We start from the raw sequence: 21,786 nt of genomic DNA on the forward strand, positions 1-21,786 counted from the left end.
ATTCCTTCTCAACGTAGTGTTTCCTGTCTTAACCCAGTATGACCTTGGTTCTTGTCCTAAGCTGATAATAATCCCCTCTCTTTTTAAGTCTTGGATCCATACTTTTTGACCTACATGCAGCGATGGAAGTTCTCTTGTAGCATAGCGTCTATCGTAGTTTCTCTTGTAAGATGCTCTGTAAGTATCTTCTTTTTCCTTTAATTGAGAGAGATCGGGTTTGATTTCAAGTTGTTTAGGTAAAACAGGCAGGTTATCTCGTAATGATCTATTGTATATTAGTTGAGCAGGACTGTATCCATTTGTGGATAGGGGTGTATTGCGATAAGTCAGGAGACCTAAATATGGATCTTCTTTGTTTTTCTTCAGTACACTTTTTGCTATTTTGACTACTTTGGTGGTAGCTTGGGCTGCTCGTTACAAGTTTAAAGTTATAGCATTGAGCGAACTTTTTGAATTCAGTGTTTTCAAGACCAGTGTATCTAGTAGCAAACTGTGTGCCACAATCTGACCGTAGCTCAATTGGTATACCATGACGGCAAAAAATAGATTGCATTTCTCGATTATTTCAGCAGTTGACAGGTTTTTTAATGTAGCTATTTCGAAATAACGGGAAAAACAGTCAGTGATTACTACGAACCACGTTCCTTCGAGTTTGAAGAGATCAATCGCTGCCTTTTCCCAAGGACGAGTTGGAAGCTCACTTGGTAAAAGGGGTTCATGATGTTGGGTTCTATGTTCTGTACATTTTGGACAATCATTAACATATTTCTCAATATCAAGTGACATTCCCGGCCACCACATACTATTGCTGGCCCTAAGTCGACATTTAGTAATTCCTAGGTGACCTGTGTGTATTCTTGTCAACATTTCTTGTCTAAGAGTTTCCGGGATTATGAGACGTTCTCCTCTAAGCAACAGTCCGTCACAAAAAGATATTTCATCCCGAACTGTGAAGTATGGCTTAAGATTATGGGGAATCTTAGTTTTATCAGGCCATTCAGTTGAGCAGTAAGATTTAATTAACCTGAGTTCTGAACTAGCCCGCTGTGCCGAGGAAATTCTATCAAGAACCATGTCAGTTACATAGGCAATGTTTCTCGTTACTGTGTGGACGGCCAGTTCAACTTCCTCATCCAAATCATAACTCTCATTAGTTGCTACAGGGCTTCTTGAGAGACAATCAGCAGTTGCTAAATGTTTGCCAGGAGTATATGTAACATTGTAGGAATATCTCATCATTCGAAGTCTGAGCCTTTGAAGACGGGGTGTCATATCATTGACCTCTTTAGTAGTCAAAATACTTACTAAAGGTTTGTGATCTGTTTCCAACATGATGTGCTTGCCCACAATATAGTCTTTAAACTTGTCACAGCTCCATGTTAGAGATAGAGCTTCTCGTTCAATGTTAGAGTAGTTTCGTTCGGTTTCGCTCAGAGTACGTGAAATATAAGAAATCGGTTTCCAATTTCCATCTGTTTGTTGTTGTAAAAGTACTCCACCCAGGCCTTGTGTAGAAGCCTTGTGTAGAAGAGTCAGCAGAAATCATAGTTGGTTTATCCTTGTCATAGAATGCTAGTTGAGGTGGAGTTCAATAATTCTTTCAGTTCATTGAATGCTTTCTGTTGTTCAAACCCCCAACACCATTCGTTTTTTCTACTTAGAAGGTCGGTAATGGGTTTTAGTAATCTACTTTTGTTAGGTATGTATTTGCCAATAAAGTTAACCATGCCAAGTAACCTTTGTACACCCAAAATATCTGTTGGAGGTGCCATTTTTCTTATAGCTTCGACTTTCGTCTCATCGACTTTGATTCCTGATTCGGATAGATGGTGACCTAAGTAGGTTAAGGAGGTTTGAGAGAACAAAAATTTGTCTCTGTTTAAGGTGAAGCCTGCACGTTCAAGTTTGGTAAGTACTTCTTCTAAGAAATAGTCATGTTCTTGTTGAGTTTTCCCCCAAACAATTATATCGTCCATGTGCGCAAGTGCATTCATTTGACCTTTAAGGGTTCGATTCACGCATTTCTGGAATACTTCTCGTGCAGATGTTATTCCAAAGGGTAGTTTCAGAAATTTAAAGCGTCCAAACGGTGTCAGAAACGTTGTCAAATCTTGGGATTCTTCGTCCAATGTGATCTGCCAAAATCCATTATTAGCTTCCAATTTAGAGTAGCATTTTGCTTCTGAGATTTGGGCAAGTGTTATGTCGATGGGTTGAATAGGATAGTATCTTCGTTTGACGCATCTGTTTAATTTAGTAAGATCCACACAGATGCGAACTTTGTTAGAGTCCTTCTTTGGTACAACAACCATTGGAGAGCACCAGTCTGTGGCATGGTGTACCTCAGCAATCACCCCCATTGACACCATTCTTTCAAGCTCTTCTTTAGTAGATTCCCAAAGAGGAAGAGGAATCTGACGAGGTGTGTTGATTGCAAATGGATTGGCGTTATTTTTCAGTTCTACTTTGTATTTGACATCAATAGAACCTAAGCCTTCAAACAATTTAGGGTGTCTGTTAAACCAGTCATTACAGGATGGCTGTATTTCATTGATTCAAGCAAGTAACTGCAAATTTTTTATTGCAGGTTTACCTAGAAGGGGTTGGGAAGTGCCCTTTGAAACATATATAGTCTCATAACATGTTTTGTGATTATGGGATAGTTTGACTGTAGCAGTTCCCAAAATTGACAAAGCTTGACCATTTGCGCCACTAAATGTTTTGGAGGTGGGATTCAGTTTGATTTTCTTGTTCAATTTAATGTCGGAAGGCAAAATCGTTACATCTGCTCCTGTATCAATTTTGAAAAGAACATCATCACTGTCGTTCATATTTAACACTACAGACCAAGGATCATCACATACGGTTTTGTCAACAGAGCCAATTTGTGGGTCTATGTACTGAGAGCAAACATTTTCGGTGGGGTTTTCAAGGGGAGAATCATCATATTCAATTTGACTGACTTTGTTTGATTTGCAAACATTTGGGAAATGACCGACTTTTTTACAAAACCCACATTTGTATTGTTTAGCTGGACAGTTGAATCTTTTGTGTAAAACTGTCGAGCCACACCAAAACATCTCTTTTCGACATTGGACAGGCTTTTATTGTCATTAATTGGCTTAAGTATCGATTATTGTTTGATTTATCAGGAGAAATGTTTGATTTACTTAAATGTTGAGTGTTTTTGTTTATTAATGCTATGTCAGCCAAGTTTAGTGTTTGTTTCTGTCTTGTTAGTTCTTCAGATCTACGGATAGTGTTAATAGCTGTGTTAAGTTTTAATTCGGGTTCAAGTTGAAGACGATCACTTAGTGATTCGTCCTGCATACCAATAATCAAAACCATCAGAATCATCTCCTCTTCAATCTGACCCCAATCACAGTTTTTTGCATGATTGTGAAGGTCTGTGATAAAGTTCTCAATCGGCATGGAACCCTGTTTAAGTTTTAGAAACCTAGCCCGTTCAAAAATTAGGTTCTTTTTTGGAAGGAAATGATCGTCAAACTTCTTTAGAACAACTTTGTAATTAGATTTGTCATTGTCATTTAACCTGAATGAGTTAAGTATATCCTCTCCCTTTTCCCCCATACAGTATATAAGCATGTCAATCTGATGCTTACCAGAATGTAGAGCTAAATTGCTAAGGGAATAATACCTCTCAAAGCGAGTCTTCCATGTCTTCCAGTCGTGAGGATTGAAGGAAAAGGCTTCAGGAGGCTTAATGTTCAGGGATACGGGTTCTTCATTCGACTGCGCCATGTTCTATTTCTTATTTAGATAAAAATTAAAAGATCAAAAGAAACTAAACTGTTTTTAATCAAGACACGAATACAAGACAATATTATTAAAGAAAGTAAATAAAAACACATGGTTAAATAATAATTAAATAACCATAGAGGTTGAACAGTTTTTTTGTGTTTCCTGTGCCAGTTTGGACTCTTTCCCATTCAGGTAAGCCTGCTATCCTCTCAAAAAATCCTAAAAAATCTAGGCCCTTGTGCTCTATGCTACACCCCTAATTTTGAGTAATAAAGTTGTTATTAAATACGAGTATGCATAATTGAATCCTAATGATGACCAAGTTTACAGTTATATGTTAGGTTAAAGATCAGTGTTTTTGAGTTAAAAGGCTCGCAACACAGCATTTATCTCTTAATATAAAGGTAATTAGAGGACAGAATTAAGATTTTCACATGGATATTCTACATTGTGATAATTCTGTCTCCAGTTACTCTTGCAGAAGATGCCTCATGTGATCCCCCATGAAGAGCGAGTACAGCTGTTCCGCAAGTATGTAGCTAATGAGAAGTCAGTGCTGGGGTTGACAGAGTCTGCTTGTGTCTCGTCTCAAAGTAGTACTCTAATCACCGTTCACAGGTACAACTGTCACGCCAGTTTGACTAGTACAATCTGTTATTTTCATGTATATCACACATCAATTTTAGGTCTGTTAATGTACCTTTGTTACGTCAAAGGTCTACCAGGAGTCACTTGGAGCAGAGACACAGAAATATGTCTTTATGCAGATGACACAAATGTGGTTATCTCTGATGGCACTGAAAAAAAAATATTGAAATATCCCATATTGGCTTATCATTAATTACAGACCATTTAATTAGCAGAAATCTCCTTCTAAATTCATTCTAGACTCCAATTTTGTATGATTTTCAACAAAATAGGAACAAATTAAAGAATACAATATTTGTAGTTTTTCTCATTTTCCATTATATCCGACCTTGTCGTGGCCGGTTTAGGTAGGATAATCAAGACTCTACTGTATGATGATGATGTTGTACTAAATTAACTGTTTGATTTTTGAAAATTGTAATGAACTACTAGTCAAATATTGTTGCAATTTCAAAAAGATATTTACATTTTTCAATTAAGTACTTTATTATAATTAAGGTACGCTGGTTAGTTTTTAAAGAAAAGAGCTTTTGGTCTAAGAATACATTAAGGAAGAAGAAATAGACAAAAAACTATCTTACCGAACTATGTTAGAGTACTTATGTTAGAGTACTGTACCGAACAGTTAAAACCAAAGAAAATGTTCACAACGTAATAAGTTTTCAAGGAAGGTATCTACAGGTAGTAGAATAGAATGAACATTCTCTTCTAAAAAACCCCCTTGTAGAGACCATATATCAAATTAATCGCATTCTTTACTTTTTGTATGCTGTCAACTGCCTTGAAATCTTTTCTTGGGTTAGTTAGTTAAGTAACCTTTTCTTCTTTCTCAATATCTTTGTTAAGGTAGTTAGTATTGACAAGATATCTTGCATCCAAGTTACTCTTAGTGTAAGTGATTACAACTCAACGAATCTCACAGGAGTCGTATCGTGGAGGATGGTTATCGTCAGCTGGCTTTGCTACCAGCCCAGGCTCTAAAGGGTGTCATACGAGTGAGGTTCATCAATGAACAAGGCTTAGACGAGGCAGGGATTGATCAAGACGGTGTTTTCAAAGGTATATACTAATTTTAATTAGGCTATAAAAATATCAGTTAAGATAAATCCATGTTAAAAACAATGAAGGTAAACTTGGATATTTATGATTTTAAAATATTGTACATTCTATGTGCAAAACGTACCTGGATAGTAGGGATGTGTCGATTCTCGATACCACCGATGCTTGGCTGTTACGATGCGATCGAAAAATTACTGCTATTGCCGCGATCACAGACAACGACAATGAAGTTTCCGTGACCGTGGGAGTCAATGATGATGTCTACTCGGCCAAGGGTGCTGTTAAATGTTTTTGCCATGATCATGCAAGACGACTATGACGTTTCCGTGACCGTGGTAGTTGATTATGATGTCTACACGGCCGCGGTAGATGTTCATAATTTTTCCACGACCGCAAAGACTGTGATGATGTTTCCGTAATTGAGGAAGATATTTCGTATTTTGCAGTCTCCCTGAAGACGAAGATGATATCTTCACGACTGCTGGCGATGATCAAGATATTACCTCGAGTATATTGGCTTGACTGAAAATGTCAGGCTAGCACACCTCTAAAATATCATTAAAAGGGTTTAAACTTAAATTAATTGGCTAGCTGGAATGTATAATTGCTGGATACATTTTTTATTTACCTACTTGAAAAACACCCCATTACCTCAAAAATACTTAATGGAAGGACCTAAAGACAGGAGTTGTTGTAGTATTACTGTTATACTAAGATTTTCACATGTCTTTAACCTGAATGAGTTAAACCATACCCCCATGTTGTTTAATGCTTAATGTTTAATGAATGTTGTTTAATTCATTCAGAAAATTTTGTAAAACAATTGAAAAATGGTATCGGTATGTATATTATACATTTCTCAATATTTAGACAGTAAATTTGCTGCTCGATCAACTTGTACTAAAAACTTGGAGGGCTTTGAAATGATATATTGAATATTATTTTATATTAAAGATCTGCTTTTTACAACCTATTTATACTGTGTAAAAACAGTTTTACAGAAATAAGTCTATGAATTGTAATTGTAATTGAACATTGGTTAGTATTCATCAAGGTGATAGTACTTATCGCTCTGATTCTTTGATGTTGTCAAGGAGCCTTTACTTTGGTTTTTTTCAATAGTCAGAGTGATTGAAAATCTATGCACTCGGTAATCTTCTAATCATCTTTAATGAATCAAAAATACAATGCTTAATATAATATGCCGTTATGGAATTACAGGAAAATACCTGTTCAGGGGCAAGTGGTCGCCTCCTCAAAACTAGGGATGGACGGGATTGAATTTTTAGTTCGGGACGGGACGGGACGGGATTTTTATTTCCTTCCCGATTTTCGGGACGGGACGGGACGGGATTTTTTTCTGTGCATAAAAAGAAAGTACTGTATTGCAGTTACCAAAAAAGACATACGAAATCAATTTTTACCATTTGTGGCAATGATCTATAAAAACCAAAAAATGGGTAACAATTTACAGGTACCTATAGAAACTTGTGACTCGCGGTTCACGGGGTGATCGTCTATATGACTCACGGTCACGGCGCGATCGTCGTCATGACTCGCGGTCACGGCGAGATCGTCGGTATGACTCCGCGGTCACGGGGTGATCGTCTGTATGACTCACGGTCACGGCGCGATCGTCGTCATGACTCGCGGTCACGGCGCGATCTTCGGTATGACTCCGCGGTCACGGGGTTATCGTCGGTATGACTCCACGGTCACGGCACGATCGTCGTCATGACTCGCGGTCACGGCGCGATCGTCGGTATGACTCCGCGGTCACGGCGCGATCGTCGGTATGACTCCGCGGTCACGGGCTTATCGTCGGTATGACTCCACGGTCACGGCGCGATTGTCGTCATGACTCACGGTCACGGCGCGATCGTCGATATGACTCACGGTCACGGCGCGATCGTCGATATGACTCACGGTCACGGCGCGATCGTCAGCATGACTCGCGGTCACGGGGCGCTCGTCGTCATGACCCGCGGTCACGGCACGATCGTCGTCATGACTCGCGGTCACGGGGTTATCGTCGGTATGACCCCACGGTCACGGCGCGATCGTCGACATGACTCGCGGTCACGGCGCAATCGTGGGTATGACTCGCGGTCACGGCGCGATCGTCGGTATGACTCGCGGTCACAACGTGATAGTCTGTATGACTCGTGGTCACAGCGCGATCGTCGTTATCACTCCGCGGTCACGGCGTGACTGTCGGTATGACTCCGCGGTCACAGCCCGATCATCGTTATGACTCGCGGTCACGGTGCGATCGTCGGTCCAATAATCGCGGCCACGGCGCGATCATCGTTATGACTCCGCGGTCACGGCGTAATCGTCGAAATGACTTCGGGTCCTGCGTTCGCGGACCTATCGCTCGCAATAACGGCGTTATCGGCACTCGCGAAGCGGAAAAATCGCCGACGATCGGACCAAATCCCGTCCCGAAAAATTCCCGAGTTTAATGTAATCCCGTCCCGATAATCGGGGATATTTTTTTCCCGAAAAATTCCCGAAATTTCGGGACCCGTCCATCCCTACTCAAAACAAAGTAACCGTTCAGAATAAAGCACTTCTAATAGGATTTTACTGCAGTCTATGAAAGTCCTTACATTGATGGTCTGTTGCCTTGTAGAGTTTTTGGAAGAGACCATCAAACGAGTGTTCGACCCTTCACTGAACCTGTTTCGGGTGACAACAGAGGAGCGACTCTACCCTTCCCCGACCTCGCACCTGCAAGACAACCATCTGCAGCTTTTTGAGTTCATTGGCCGCATGCTTGGGAAAGCGGTCTATGAGGTAAAGCTAAAGAATGTGACCGGTCACATTCACCTGTTTGAACACACACATTCTACAATATCTGCCTATAGCACCATTATTAGGATGCAGAAGTAATATCAAAAATTTGTGTTTTTAGGTAGTAAAGATTTATGTATTATTTTAACAAAACATTTATTTTAAACTTTTAATCAAAGTAAATGATGATGATTTAAAGTAAATATTTGATTTTGTATCTGACAAACCTAATAACAAAACAATCTAGTTTTGTTAGATCCTGTTGCTGTTTATCTTGGTGATATATTTATTGTGATGTTGATGGTTATTTCATCAATTAATTCTCCATTCTGTTTACTCTATTTGTTGACAGGGTATCGTCGTAGATGTTCCCTTTGCTTTGTTTTTCTTATCGCAAGTGGCTGGGCAGACACAGCAAGCTCTGTACTCGTGTATGGATGAACTCCCTTCTCTAGATAAAGACCTCTACAGGAGTCTTACGTACATCAAGCATCTACAGGACCCAGTCGAGGTATTTTACTTTAGGAATTATGTATTTACAATAAATATAGATATACATGTAAGTTCACTTAACTAACATGGTGCCAAATAATTTGTCCTATGCCTGTAATATGTAATATAGAACACTGTATTAGACAGTGTAATATTAAAACTATCAATAATTGTTTCCATTGTACATCAATTTTAACACATTCTTCAGGGATCTAGCCATGAAACAAATTCTGCTAATCTAAACCTAAGAGAAAAAACCTGATTTTAGGACGATTTTGCTATCACTAAGCACCTGTATTTATATCTTGTAAACCCTGTATGTTTTGTGCCAATAAATACAATTCTTATTGATGTATTGATAATAAAATTGATCGGTTCTCGATACCGATACATGAAAAATGGATTTTAAATTCTTGATACCGATACTATTTTTTACAAAATTGTCTGTTTTGTTATACTATACCAACCCCTGTCTTTATCTTCTTCCATAAAGTAATTCAACAAGTGTGTGGTAGATACAAGTCTTTACCTTTGACAATTAGCAGGTGTCATAGCTTGATCTCACATCCTCAGTTGATAAAGACGTCCTTGGCAAGCTTGTCACCCATGAGCTGATTCCTGGGGGCAGAGCAGTTCCTGTCACCAGTCAGTACAAGTGTATGGTAGATGCAAGTCTTTACCTCTGTCTACTTTGCAGGTGTCACAGCTTGATCTCACATCCTCAGTTGATAAAGACGTCCTTGGCAAGCTTGTCACCCATGAGCTGATTCCTGGGGGCCGAGCAGTTCCTGTCACTAGTCAGTACAAGTGTATGGTAGATGCAAGTCTTTACCTCTGTCTACTTTGCAGGTGTCACAGCTTGATCTCACATTCTCAGTTGATGAGGACGTCCTTGGCAAGCTTGTCACCCATGAGCTGATTCCTGGGGGCCGAGCAGTTCCTGTCACTAGTCAGTACAAGTGTATGGTAGATGCAAGTCTTTACCTCTGTCTACTTTGCAGGTGTCACAGCTTGATCTCACATTCTTAGTTGATGAGGACGTCCTTGGCAAGCTATTCACCCATGAGCTGATTCCTGGGGGCCGAGCAGTTCCTGTAGCTAGTCAGTACAAGTGTATGGTAGATGCAAGTCTTTACCTCTGTCTACTTTGCAGGTGTCACAGCTTGATCTCACATTCTCAGTTGATGAGGACGTCCTTGGCAAGCTTGTCACCCATGAGCTGATTCCTGGGGGCCGAGCAGTTCCTGTCACTAGTCAGTACAAGTGTATGGTAGATGCAAGTCTTTACCTCTGTCTACTTTGCAGGTGTCACAGCTTGATCTCACATTCTCAGTTGATGAGGACGTCCTTGGCAAGCTGGTCACCCATGAGCTGATTCCTGGGGGCAGAGCAGTTCCTGTAGCTAGTCAGTACAAGTGTATGGTAGATGCAAGTCTTTACCTCTGTCTACTTTGCAGGTGTCACAGCTTGATCTCACATTCTCAGTTGATGAGGACGTCCTTGGCAAGCTATTCACCCATGAGCTGATTCCTGGGGGCAGAGCAGTTCCTGTAGCTAGTCAGTACAAGTGTATGGTAGATGCAAGTCTTTACCTCTGTCTACTTTGCAGGTGTCACAGCTTGATCTCACATTCTCAGTTGATGAGGACGTCCTTGGCAAGCTATTCACCCATGAGCTGATTCCTGGGGGCAGAGCAGTTCCTGTAGCTAGTCAGTACAAGTGTATGGTAGATGCAAGTCTTTACCTCTGACTACTTTGCAGGTGTCACAGCTTGATCTCACATTCTCAGTTGATGAGGACGTCCTTGGCAAGCTTGTCACCCATGAGCTGATTCCTGGGGGCCGAGCAGTTCCTGTAGCTAGTCAGTACAAGTGTATGGTAGATGCAAGTCTTTACCTCTGTCTACTTTGCAGGTGTCACAGCTTGATCTCACATTCTCAGTTGATGAGGACGTCCTTGGCAAGCTGGTCACCCATGAGCTGATTCCTGGGGGCCGAGCAGTTCCTGTAGCTAGTCAGTACAAGTGTATGGTAGATGCAAGTCTTTACCTCTGTCTACTTTGCAGGTGTCACAGCTTGATCTCACATTCTCAGTTGATGAGGACGTCCTTGGCAAGCTTGTCACCCATGAGCTGATTCCTGGGGGCCGAGCAGTTCCTGTAGCTAGTCAGTACAAGTGTATGGTAGATGCAAGTCTTTACCTCTGTCTACTTTGCAGGTGTCACAGCTTGATCTCACATTCTCAGTTGATGAGGACGTCCTTGGCAAGCTGGTCACCCATGAGCTGATTCCTGGGGGCAGAGCAGTTCATGTCACTAGTCAGTGCAAGTGTATGGTAGATGCAAGTCTTTACCTCTGTCTACTTTGCAGGTGTCACAGCTTGATCTCACATTCTCAGTTGATGAGGACGTCCTTGGCAAGCTGGTCACCCATGAGCTGATTCCTGGGGGCCGAGCAGTTCATGTCACTAGTCAGTGCAAGTGTATGGTAGATGCAAGTCTTTACCTCTGTCTACTTTGCAGGTGTCACAGCTTGATCTCACATTCTCAGTTGATGAGGACGTCCTTGGCAAGCTTGTCACCCATGAGCTGATTCCTGGGGGCAGAGCAGTTCCTGTAGCTAGTCAGTGCAAGTGTATGGTAGATGCAAGTCTTTACCTCTGTCTACTTTGCAGGTGTCACAGCTTGATCTCACATTCTCAGTTGATGAGGACGTCCTTGGCAAGCTTGTCACCCATGAGCTGATTCCTGGGGGCAGAGCAGTTCCTGTAGCTAGTCAGTGCAAGTGTATGGTAGATGCAAGTCTTTACCTCTGTCTACTTTTGCAGGTGTCACAGCTTGATCTCACATTCTCAGTTGATGAGGACGTCCTTGGCAAGCTTGTCACCCATGAGCTGATTCCTGGGGGCAGAGCAGTTCCTGTCACCAGTCAGAACAAGTGAGTTGTCTGTTTTACTTTCTCACAACTGTGTACAAAAACAATATACACAGGCTTGTGTATTGTAATTTTAGTGCTATGTTGTTTAAGTTTGGTTAAAGCGTGTGATCCAATTTATTACAGTATTCTGAAATTTAACCTAACAACTTCTTTTGCTATTTTTGTTTTTTATATTGGATGTTTTTTTATAAAGTTGCTGTTATTATGATCTGATTGAATAAAAACTCAATACATTATTAATTTATCAACATTACATGAGAGAAAGTATAGTAATGTAAAGATGAGGCAAAGACCTGTCCCTTCTTGTCTAGCACTGTATTCACCTGCACAAATTAGAAGTTTCAGTTTTGTCTGTAACTGTTATGCAATGTGATGTTTGTCTCAGGATCAACTACATCCACCTGATGGCCCACTTTCGAATGCACACCCAGATTCAGAAACAGACGGCTGCCTTTATCAGAGGCTTCCGCTCCATCATTAACATGGAATGGCTATCCATGTTCTCTACGCCCGAGGTAAACAATCTCATCAAATACTTGTCCTGCTATCCAGAATTTACAACTTAAAAAAATGTATTTTGATCTTGCCAAATATAAGCTTGAACCCATGATATATTGCAGAACCATGCATAATGGGCATTTAGAAACACGATGATCTAAATTAGAGGTGTGCGAGCTTGAGATTTTAGATCAAGCCGAGCTTGAGATCTGCAGTTTGAGCTATTTAAATAACGAATTTGATGTAACAAGAAACTAAGTTTAAAATTAATTTCAGCTCATGTTATTTTCTACAAAAGGCAATGTTTTCTGTCATTTATACAGCCAATGACTTGAAAAAAAAAAACAAATACATATGGCCTATTTAAATAAAAAATAACTATTCCAAAAATAAATAAAAAATTACTTGATGATTTTTTTTATTTGAAGGAACTTAATAATGCATTAGAATAAAAAGTGTGAAAGACATACTTTAATACTTTTAATTGAAATGGCGACCATACGAAATTAGGTATTTTAAGCCAATTATGAATGGAGATGAGTGTAGGATGAGTGTCGGGATCTTGTAGTCTTGTTACTGACTAATGCCGACATGTTCCTTAGACAGGACTGTTAATTAATAGCCTTACATGCTACCTAGTAAGCATTTCACAATTATCAAAAATCAGGCCAAAATCATATATATCCCGCAGCCTTGTAGACATCATCATCGTCTTCTGCAATGACAGAAAAATCCTGAATATCTTCTGTGGTCCAATAGACAATGTAGTTGCCTTCCACGACTGCAAAAAAGTCATGGGGGGACATCATCATTGTTGGTGTGATTGCGGTGAAAGTGTGAATTTTGTACCATGCGATCTTTGCAGATATATATTCTGTGGTAGTAATAATATTTTAATGGTTAAAGCTCGGCTTGAGCTTAATTTTCTGACTTGGTGCTGTTGGCTTGTAAATGTGATGTGTGTGGTACAGTTACAGAGGTTGATCTCTGGAGACAATGTTCCACTGGACCTGGTGGACCTGAGACGTCACACACAGTACTACGGTGGCTTCCATGACTCTCACAGAGTGATACTGTGGCTATGGGACATATTGCATCGTGACTTCAATGATGAAGAAAGAAAGTTATTCCTTAAGGTATTTTTTTATGTTTGCCTACATATTTTACTGTTAATTGATAGAACTGATTGAAGATGATTGTAGTAACCAAGCCCCTGTCATTGTTTTAAATGCCTACTCTTTAACCAACTTAAACTGTAAAAAGCAACAAATTGATTTTAAACTAACGCATCTTCGGTTCAATTAAATCATCAAAAGTATCAAAACAAGATAGAAAATAGAATTGAGGCAGTAGTGTACCCTGTGAGTAGCTCGTTCAACGATGTTCAATTTGAATAACAAATGACTACAGCTTTTTCATTTAAATAGGATGTCTACTTCACTATTCAAAAGTCAATGGTTTTATTAAAAAGTGTGATAAGGGGTTTGCAGATCCCTAATATTTTCAGGTCAGCTTAGGCCAGTAGTTGTCTCGAAGGCTGGGTCCGTGCCTAAATTAATTTTTGGGCTAAGCTTGTGTCAGGATGAGCCAAGTTGAGTTTTTTTTACACTCCCACGGTCTCGGAAATGTCATCTTCGTTTTGTGCAATAGCGGCAAAATCATAAGCATCTCCCGTGGCCATGTGAACATCATCATAGATGCCCGTGGTCACAGAAACATCTTTGTCATCTTCAGCAATGGCGGCAAAACCATGAACATCTCCGGCGGCCGTGTAGACATCATCATCTTCTCCCACGGTCACAGAACATCGTCGTCATCTTACGCGGTTGCGGTAATATCATTAAGAAATCCCGTGGCTGTGCAGACATGATGATTGACTTCCATGGTCATGGAAACATCATCGTCGACTTGCACCATCGCGGCAAAATCATTAACATCTTCCGCGGCCGTGTAGACATCATCATCGTCTCCTGTGGTCACGGAAACGTCATTGTTGTCTTCCGCAATAGCGGCAAATTCATAAACATCTCCTGCGGCCATAAAGACATCATCATCTACTCCTACGATCAGGCAAACATCATAGTTGTCTTGCACGATCGTGGCAAAATCATGAACATATCTCGCGGCCGTGTAGACATCATTGAATGATTGATTGATTTTGCGCTCCCCACATGGTGCATCAGAGTCGGTCAAACCCGAGTTGCTTAATGAACTTCAGCATCCTATCTATGAGCTCCTCCTGAGGAAGGTGTCTGCCCCTTGTCATTGCTCCAAGAGTACTGTCCCTTACCTCGTTCAGAGCTGTACAGTCGTAGAGTAGGTGATCTGCAGTCTCCTCTGACTGCCCACATTTTCTACACGCAGTGTCTCCATTGTGGATCCTCAAGCGATGCAGGTGCAATTTCAGGAAGCCATGGCCAGTGACCATTCCTGTGATCTGTCTGAGTTGCCTCCTGTCTAAACGGGAGTGTTGCTGAAGGTCTAAGTCCCGGAAGGTCTAATTAGCCCTTCGACACACATTTTGCAGTTTGTACTTGTTGCTGAGGGTCTAATCTGGTAATATGTCGAAGGTCTAAGTCCCGGAAGGTCTAAGAGTACAGTCAATGCAAAAAACTCATCCACTGATACTGTTTTAGACCTTGCGGGATTAGACCTTGGGCACACAATGTATATTTTGTAAATAAATTATTATAAAATGAGAGTTGCTGAAGGTCTAATTCCCTGAAGGTCTAAGATTCGAGTCCCTGAAGGTCTAATTCCCTGAAGGTCTAAGATTCGAGTCCCTGAAGGTCTAAGATTCGAGTGCCGGAAGGTCTAAGATTCGAGTCCCGGAAGGTCTAAGATTCGAGTCCCTGAAGGTCTAATTCCCTGAAGGTCTAAGATGCGGGCGGGCATTGCGTCGCCAGAGATGAAGGCTACACAAGCAGGCAATAACGCAACAACTTTTAGAGTTGTAATATTCTTAGTGATAGTTTTAATAACTCTCACGTCTTTTTTTTTGCTAGCTCGTTATTACAAGTACGATGGAAATATAAAAAAAATCCTTATTTATATTATATCATTGACTATTGGATACCGTACTTTAATTTTTGTTTTTGGCATAGTTGCTGGGTTAATAGCGATAGTTTTTACTTGTACACAGTGTGGCATCTATACTTATAAAAGGCAAAGCCCTCACTGACTCACTGACACACTCACTCATCACTAATTCTCCCACTTTCCATTTACCTAGGAGGCTGAAATTTGGTACATTGATTCTTCAGGCATTAAATAGGAAAACTAAGTTGTTTTTATTCTGATCGGACTCTCGGGCTCCGCCCCAGTGGCTCTGGAGTTTCCCATGTTAGCCTTATGATTTTTCATATTTAAAAGGAATAAATGAATCTTAACAGCTGTTTCAATTAAACAAGTTGGTTCTGTTCTATGATGTTCAATAGCATTAAAGTTACAAGGATTACTAACAGGGTGCAGCACTATTATTTATTTTAATTTATGACAACAGCTAATTTGCAACCAAAAGGTGAGTGAGCGTAGCGAACGAACTTCAACCTGGAGACGAGTTAGCGTAGCGAACGAGCTAACCTGAAGGCAAGTGAGCGCAGCGAACGAGCTCCAACATAAAGGTGAGTGAGCGTAGAGAACGAACTTCAACCAGGACGTGATTGAGCCATGCGAACGAGATCATCTTGAAAATTAAGAAGTTAAACGGGGCAAAGCCCGCGGGTACAGCTAGTGTGACATAAAATCACATTCTTCTCGGGAACCGATGTCCGCGTCCGTTTCTCTCACATATAATGTATACACTATACACCCTCTGATACATCCTTCAACTGGAAGCAGAGGCTCCCCTTTAACCCCCACCTCCACCTCTGTCCAAGATGACATTGTATTTCAGATATCATATCACTTAACGGCAGTCGGCAGTCCGAATGGAATGGGAACAGTAGCTATTCAACACCTCACGAGAACGTTGTTTCCAAGCTGTGCTCGTTTGTTTCCTAGACGAATAACAGTAGTAAAATTAAAGAACAAGTATCTTGGTTCTATTATACCTCATAACCGTAATTATTAGTACCGGTACTCACGTGGGCCTATGAATGTTTATGCATTTTTGGAATGTACTACACATTAACATAACATGTAAACATGAGTTGTTTATTAGATAAATAGTTTTACTCATACCATTGTAACTTAAGCAAATTATTCCGATACCCAAATATCAAAAAATAATTACAGTACAGTATTAAATAACACTAGTAGCTTGTAGGGACATAAGTCACTAAAAAGCTCCAATGTAAAACAAATTATTGTATTGTTTAAATGACCTCAGAATCAAATTTTATTTAGATATCTCAGTACATAATTTGTTTACAGTTTATTGTTTTTGTTCTTCATGATAAAAATAATGATGATAATAAGGCTTCCCTGATTGAAATATTGGAGCTTGTCATCGTCAAATATGAAAAGGTGAATAAAGGTTTGTTGAGATAGTCCGTCCGTTTGGTCATGATACCCAGCGGATTTGGAACCTTTTAGGATTAGGAACTCAACTCACCCTCTCGTCCCGATTACGTGGTCGTACAGCGCGTGTTCGTACAGCTCACCAAAAGATTGCGGAATATCGTGCTCGTACAGCGCAGTCTACTTGGAACGCCCGTCTGTCTATCTGTCTGTCTACCTGTTCTGTATTTCAATGAACTAGCGGTACGAGCTTTGGGCTTTGTCTAATTTGTGAATGGCCGTATAAGTCCTGATTAAAACAATACTGGAGGTATTGATTTTCAATTGTAGAAAACCCTTATAAAAAAATATGTTAATTGTTTACTTGAAACTCGTCCGATTTGAATAACTAATAGCTCAAATGATAGCCGGTATTTCACTGGAGGTTCTTAGACCATAATATATAGGATTTTATCATTATAACTGGTGAAATGAACTATTGAAGTAAGAATTGGAAAATAAATCAAATGTATGTGTTTTTTGATCGAGTAATACAGTAAATCGCATATATGCCGATGCTTGATGTGATGTCTGAGAGTGCATAACTTCAATTTGAGTCCTCAATCATGAGAGTCGGTCGGATAGAAGAGCCATACAAACTCGGAAAAGAAAACCCAATTTTTTAAAGCAAATTTGTTTGTAATTTAAAATAAATATATTAAAAGTATATTATAAAACAAAAATTATGCTATTTTTTTATTAATATTACTATTGACTATTGGATACTGAAGTTGATTTCATAGTACACGTACGGTACATTAAAAAATACGTTATTCGAATGTAATATTTCGTTATTCGAATGTAATATTTCATTAATCGAATACCAAACAGTAAATACGTTAAATATTCTGAAAATGTTATACAATCTAACTACAGTACATATTTCCGTATACAGTAGAGTCCCGCAAACTCGGCACTCGATAACCCGGCAGTCTGGATAACTCGGCCATCACCTGGCTCATAAAATTAGTGATTTTTTGAGTCCGAGTTAAACATGGGCTCAAGTCAAATAATTCGCAACTCGTACCAAGGATTTGTTGTACAATATCTGATGACTTAATACTGACTTGTAATATAAATATAAATAAATAAGGCGGCTAAAAGGAATAAAAATTGTATTGTTCTTATTTTTAACCCTAGTTCCCGATAACCCGGCATTTCACAAACTCGGCACCCTTCCAGTCCACATTACGCCGAGTTTGCAGGACTCTACTGTACTGCTATGTAAAATTTGTCTAGTTTTAATCACAATTTGATATTGTCTAAAGACCACACTTTTCTGAGGGCTTATGTTATTACAGTATACATTTAGTTTTAGGCTATAGTATTTAGGCCTATAGCTTTTATTACTAAGTCAAAACTAAAATAACACTTAATTTGTGTCGTAATTGGAAACAATGTTATCACAATTCTACGTTGTTCATGCATCCGAGGTTTGATAAGAACGAACCCCTCGGCTCAGTCAAGACGCAATGATTATCGATCGTAATTTTAAGGAGATACGAAAGCCTAACTACCACTATCGGGCTGTCTTTCTACAGCTATTCGTATCGTAATATACAACGCAGTGTGAGTGCGTGATTGGCTAGTGGGCTAGTCGCTATCAACGATAGAACTACGGTTGCCGTGACAACCTACAGTGCGCTGCACTGAGCATACTGCGCCCCTGCGCCATGTGTGGCCTTGGGCTGCCTCAAGTTAGGGTGGCGAGGACTACTTGCTGGTTATCCTAAAAAAACCTATCTCGTAAGACGAGTGTGGCCCCGGCCTCAGGGTCCAAGATTGGTGTACCTACACTATCAAAGTGAAGTTGGCTTACTCCAGTCAAATGTAAACCTACAACACCTATTCCTGAAGTAAAGACTCTTAGGTACTTAAATCAATGATCACGCACACGCATTCATGGGATATGTGAATAATTTTATTTTTATTCTATATTATTAGAATATTATTTTATATTATTATTATTTCTTCAGGTCACAGACACTTTCAGTGCACTGATAATTTGGCATTTATTAATGCTAACGTACTTCAGTTAAATATTAATATCAGTAAACCAAACTATGGACATCTGTTTTACCAAGTCATTTTTTACATGTATTTTTTAAATCGACCAATGACTCGACCCTTCTCAAATGGCTCCCTAGATCTTCTGATCTTACTGTGTGTAATTTGTTTAATGGGGCTGTGTCTGTGTAAAAAACAAAGTTTATGTCCCACCACTGCCTCAAACGTGTCAAGAGCTCCGTGGACGAATTCGCAAAGCTGTAGAATCAATCAACCTTGCGATGGTAGCCGGTGTATGGGACAATTATTCACAGTTTAGATTGAAAACTTGCTCTTCGGCTAATGGACGGCGCCGCATTGAGCAAGGTTTAAAAAAAAGTAATGTCAATAAAACGTTTTAAAACCTCATGATTCTTGTACAAACACCCTGTATTAATTAGTAATAAATAAGTGTAAAAGCAGTAGTGACTATTGGGTATGGTTGATTATTCGACAAATAAAATATTTCCAATACATAATCAGAGTTATTATTATTATGTTATTGGTTTCATCTCATTTTTGAAAAGCCTTTAGATAATATTAAACTGTTATTAGTGGATCTTTTGTGGTAAACACTTCCCTGATGTCATCATTTCAAGTCAAAAACCCATTAAATGAACTTCAAAGAGCCGTCCATCCTTAAGCCGAGTAAGTTATATTTTGTCCTTCTTCACGTCGGTAATTATACCGTAATTCCGTGCCAATGAACTGACCTCTAGCATAATGTTAAGAAATTGTTTTATGAGGGGTTAGTGTTAAAGCAGGAATTAATTGACACGCGGATGTTAATGTCAGTTGTCTCAGCCAATTACACGAAGTTGTGAATATAATCTTTCTTCGGAGTGTCCAGATGTAGGTGTGGAATAGTGGAAAATACTTGTACTGAACCTGGCTTTTATTTTTTAACTGTTGTTAACTGTTTTAACGGGGCCTCGTTCATACGGTTCAAGGGCTTCATTGGCAACATATACTGAAAAGACAGAAATTTTGCATTTCCAAAAAACAAATAACCTACTGTAAATTGGCTGCTACGCAAATAGCGACGATTACATGCATTGTTGTTCATCAACGAGTTTAAAGGAGACATGACCTTCCTGTCATAACAGCAGCTACTCACATTTTAATTACTCCTGGTGCCAATTTTTTACAGTCAAAGTGCAGTGTTAATTTCAAAAATATCCCTAAAGAGCAAGTGGAACACGGTCCTTAATAGGCCACTGCAAATCATCTTTCGAGATACCATTTTAGGCAAGGTGTCTGTGTTTTATGTTATTATACACGATAAGAACACAATGAACTTTCATATGTAGATGAAGGATCTGTTGGTTAAGATAAATATAAACCAAATGTAGCCTGAACCTTTTTTTAGTATCAAGCTAGAGCATCTTTTTATATAACTATCTGGGTAAGTTACATAGTATGATTGTAGGCTGCTGCTCGGTGTACTTTAACTATATTTTGTTATAATTTTTTTATTAGTTTGTTATAACATAAAATATTTTGATGTTGGTATAGTAATAGTATATTCCATATATATAAAAGGCAAAAAGGTAAATACTTTTTGGTGACCGATTAATTTAAAGTGATAGTAATATTATTTATACATGTTACAGATTTAAGGCATATTGATATAACCGCTCAAAAAAGATAAAACTAGGGTGGTCTGCCATTACACTTTAGACGCATAAATGAGCGAAGCATTATTTAAAGATTGTCAATGGCTAAAACAGCTAACAACCTACAATATGTTTCCTAAAAGATTCACCGTTTGTTCGCCCAATATTATTTAAGTTCTAAAGAATGACAAATTTATCTGTTAGCCTAGTTCATTTATTTAGTTAAGAATAAGAATAAGAATTGATAAAACTACCTCCGAAACTACTGAACCGATTTACATGTTCTTGGTGTCATTGGAAAGAGCGTAACGTGAAGTTGTGCAGGAAACTTTCTTTTTAGGGAAATAATTAGAGGGTGAGTCCCTGGGGCCCTTTAAAGTTTCGTATTTCTCCATAAGATTAACATGGGAAACAAATATTGTTGAAACTCCAGCTGTTGTCAGAAATTAAAAGTGAAGAGAAGAACATATGTTAATTGTAAACAGTCAATAAGTTTGCTAATTTAACAGTTAGTTTGCCACAAACATTTACTTACTCGGTTGAAATGAAATAGTCACTATTTGAATTTGGGTTGACGTAATTATTACAATGGGAAAAAACGAGAGAGCCTGGATAAATTGATATACTAAAAAGAAAACTGAATTAACACTGTGCTGCATTTCTTAGTAATCATTGAAAGAGACGATTTGCAAACTATGGAAACATAGGAAAGTCATAGAACACCACCAAGGGGAAGAAATAGAAATAATGTGTGTTATAAACACTAAAAAACAAAATCAGCTTTCGAAAAATGATAACATATTTACAAGAAATGTTGATTATATCGATCTGTTATGTACATCTTGAGTATTCCATAATCGTTGAGTCGAATCTTTTATAGTCATAAAAAAATGTGACTGTTTTTCGTTTTAAAATAACGCCTGTAATACTTAGAAATTGCTCGATTTCGAGCAACAGGGACACTAGTTAATTATAAAACATGTTGTTGATATTGTATAAAATGTACAGTAAAATTCAAAAATTATATTCTCTACTTGCTAGTCTACTTATAGAGCTAACTGTACCCGTTGGATTGAATGAACAGTGGAGTGAATGAACAGGCAAATAATTTGTAAAATTACTTTTTGGAGTGAACCACCCTTGGAGTGAATGAAACATATCGATAATTACAACTCAAGTTGTTGCGTTATTGCCTGCTTGTATAGCCTTCATCTATGGCGACGCAATGCCCGCTCGCATCTTAGACCTTCCGGGACTCGAATCTTAGACCTTCCGGGAATCGAATCTTAGACCTTCCGGGACTCGAATCTTAGACCTTCAGGGAATTAGACCTTCAGGGACTCGAATCTTAGACCTTCCGGGAATTAGACCTTCAGCAACTCTCATTTTATAAACATTTATTTAAAAAAGTTACATTATGTGCCCAAGGTATA

The 21,786-nt window shown here is 39.1% G+C and overlaps 1 protein-coding gene across 1 annotated transcript in view; it reads left to right on the forward strand.

The window, feature by feature from the left end:
• Positions 1-21,786, forward strand: part of LOC128996820 (ubiquitin-protein ligase E3B-like) — a 72,510-nt gene that overhangs the window by 44,441 nt on the left and 6,283 nt on the right. Inside the window, exons 13-19 of the mRNA XM_054422346.1 lie at positions 4,232-4,380; positions 5,333-5,469; positions 8,105-8,268; positions 8,618-8,770; positions 11,584-11,693; positions 12,079-12,208; positions 13,163-13,327. Of these exons, the coding sequence (XP_054278321.1) occupies positions 4,232-4,380; positions 5,333-5,469; positions 8,105-8,268; positions 8,618-8,770; positions 11,584-11,693; positions 12,079-12,208; positions 13,163-13,327 (1,008 nt within the window). The remainder of the gene's footprint in view (positions 1-4,231; positions 4,381-5,332; positions 5,470-8,104; positions 8,269-8,617; positions 8,771-11,583; positions 11,694-12,078; positions 12,209-13,162; positions 13,328-21,786) is intronic.

Source organism: Macrosteles quadrilineatus, unplaced genomic scaffold (assembly GCF_028750875.1).
Source record: "Macrosteles quadrilineatus isolate MER2022 unplaced genomic scaffold, UCM_ALF_1.0 Scaffold_1__1_contigs__length_201487025, whole genome shotgun sequence".
Lineage (NCBI taxonomy): Eukaryota > Metazoa > Arthropoda > Insecta > Hemiptera > Cicadellidae > Macrosteles > Macrosteles quadrilineatus.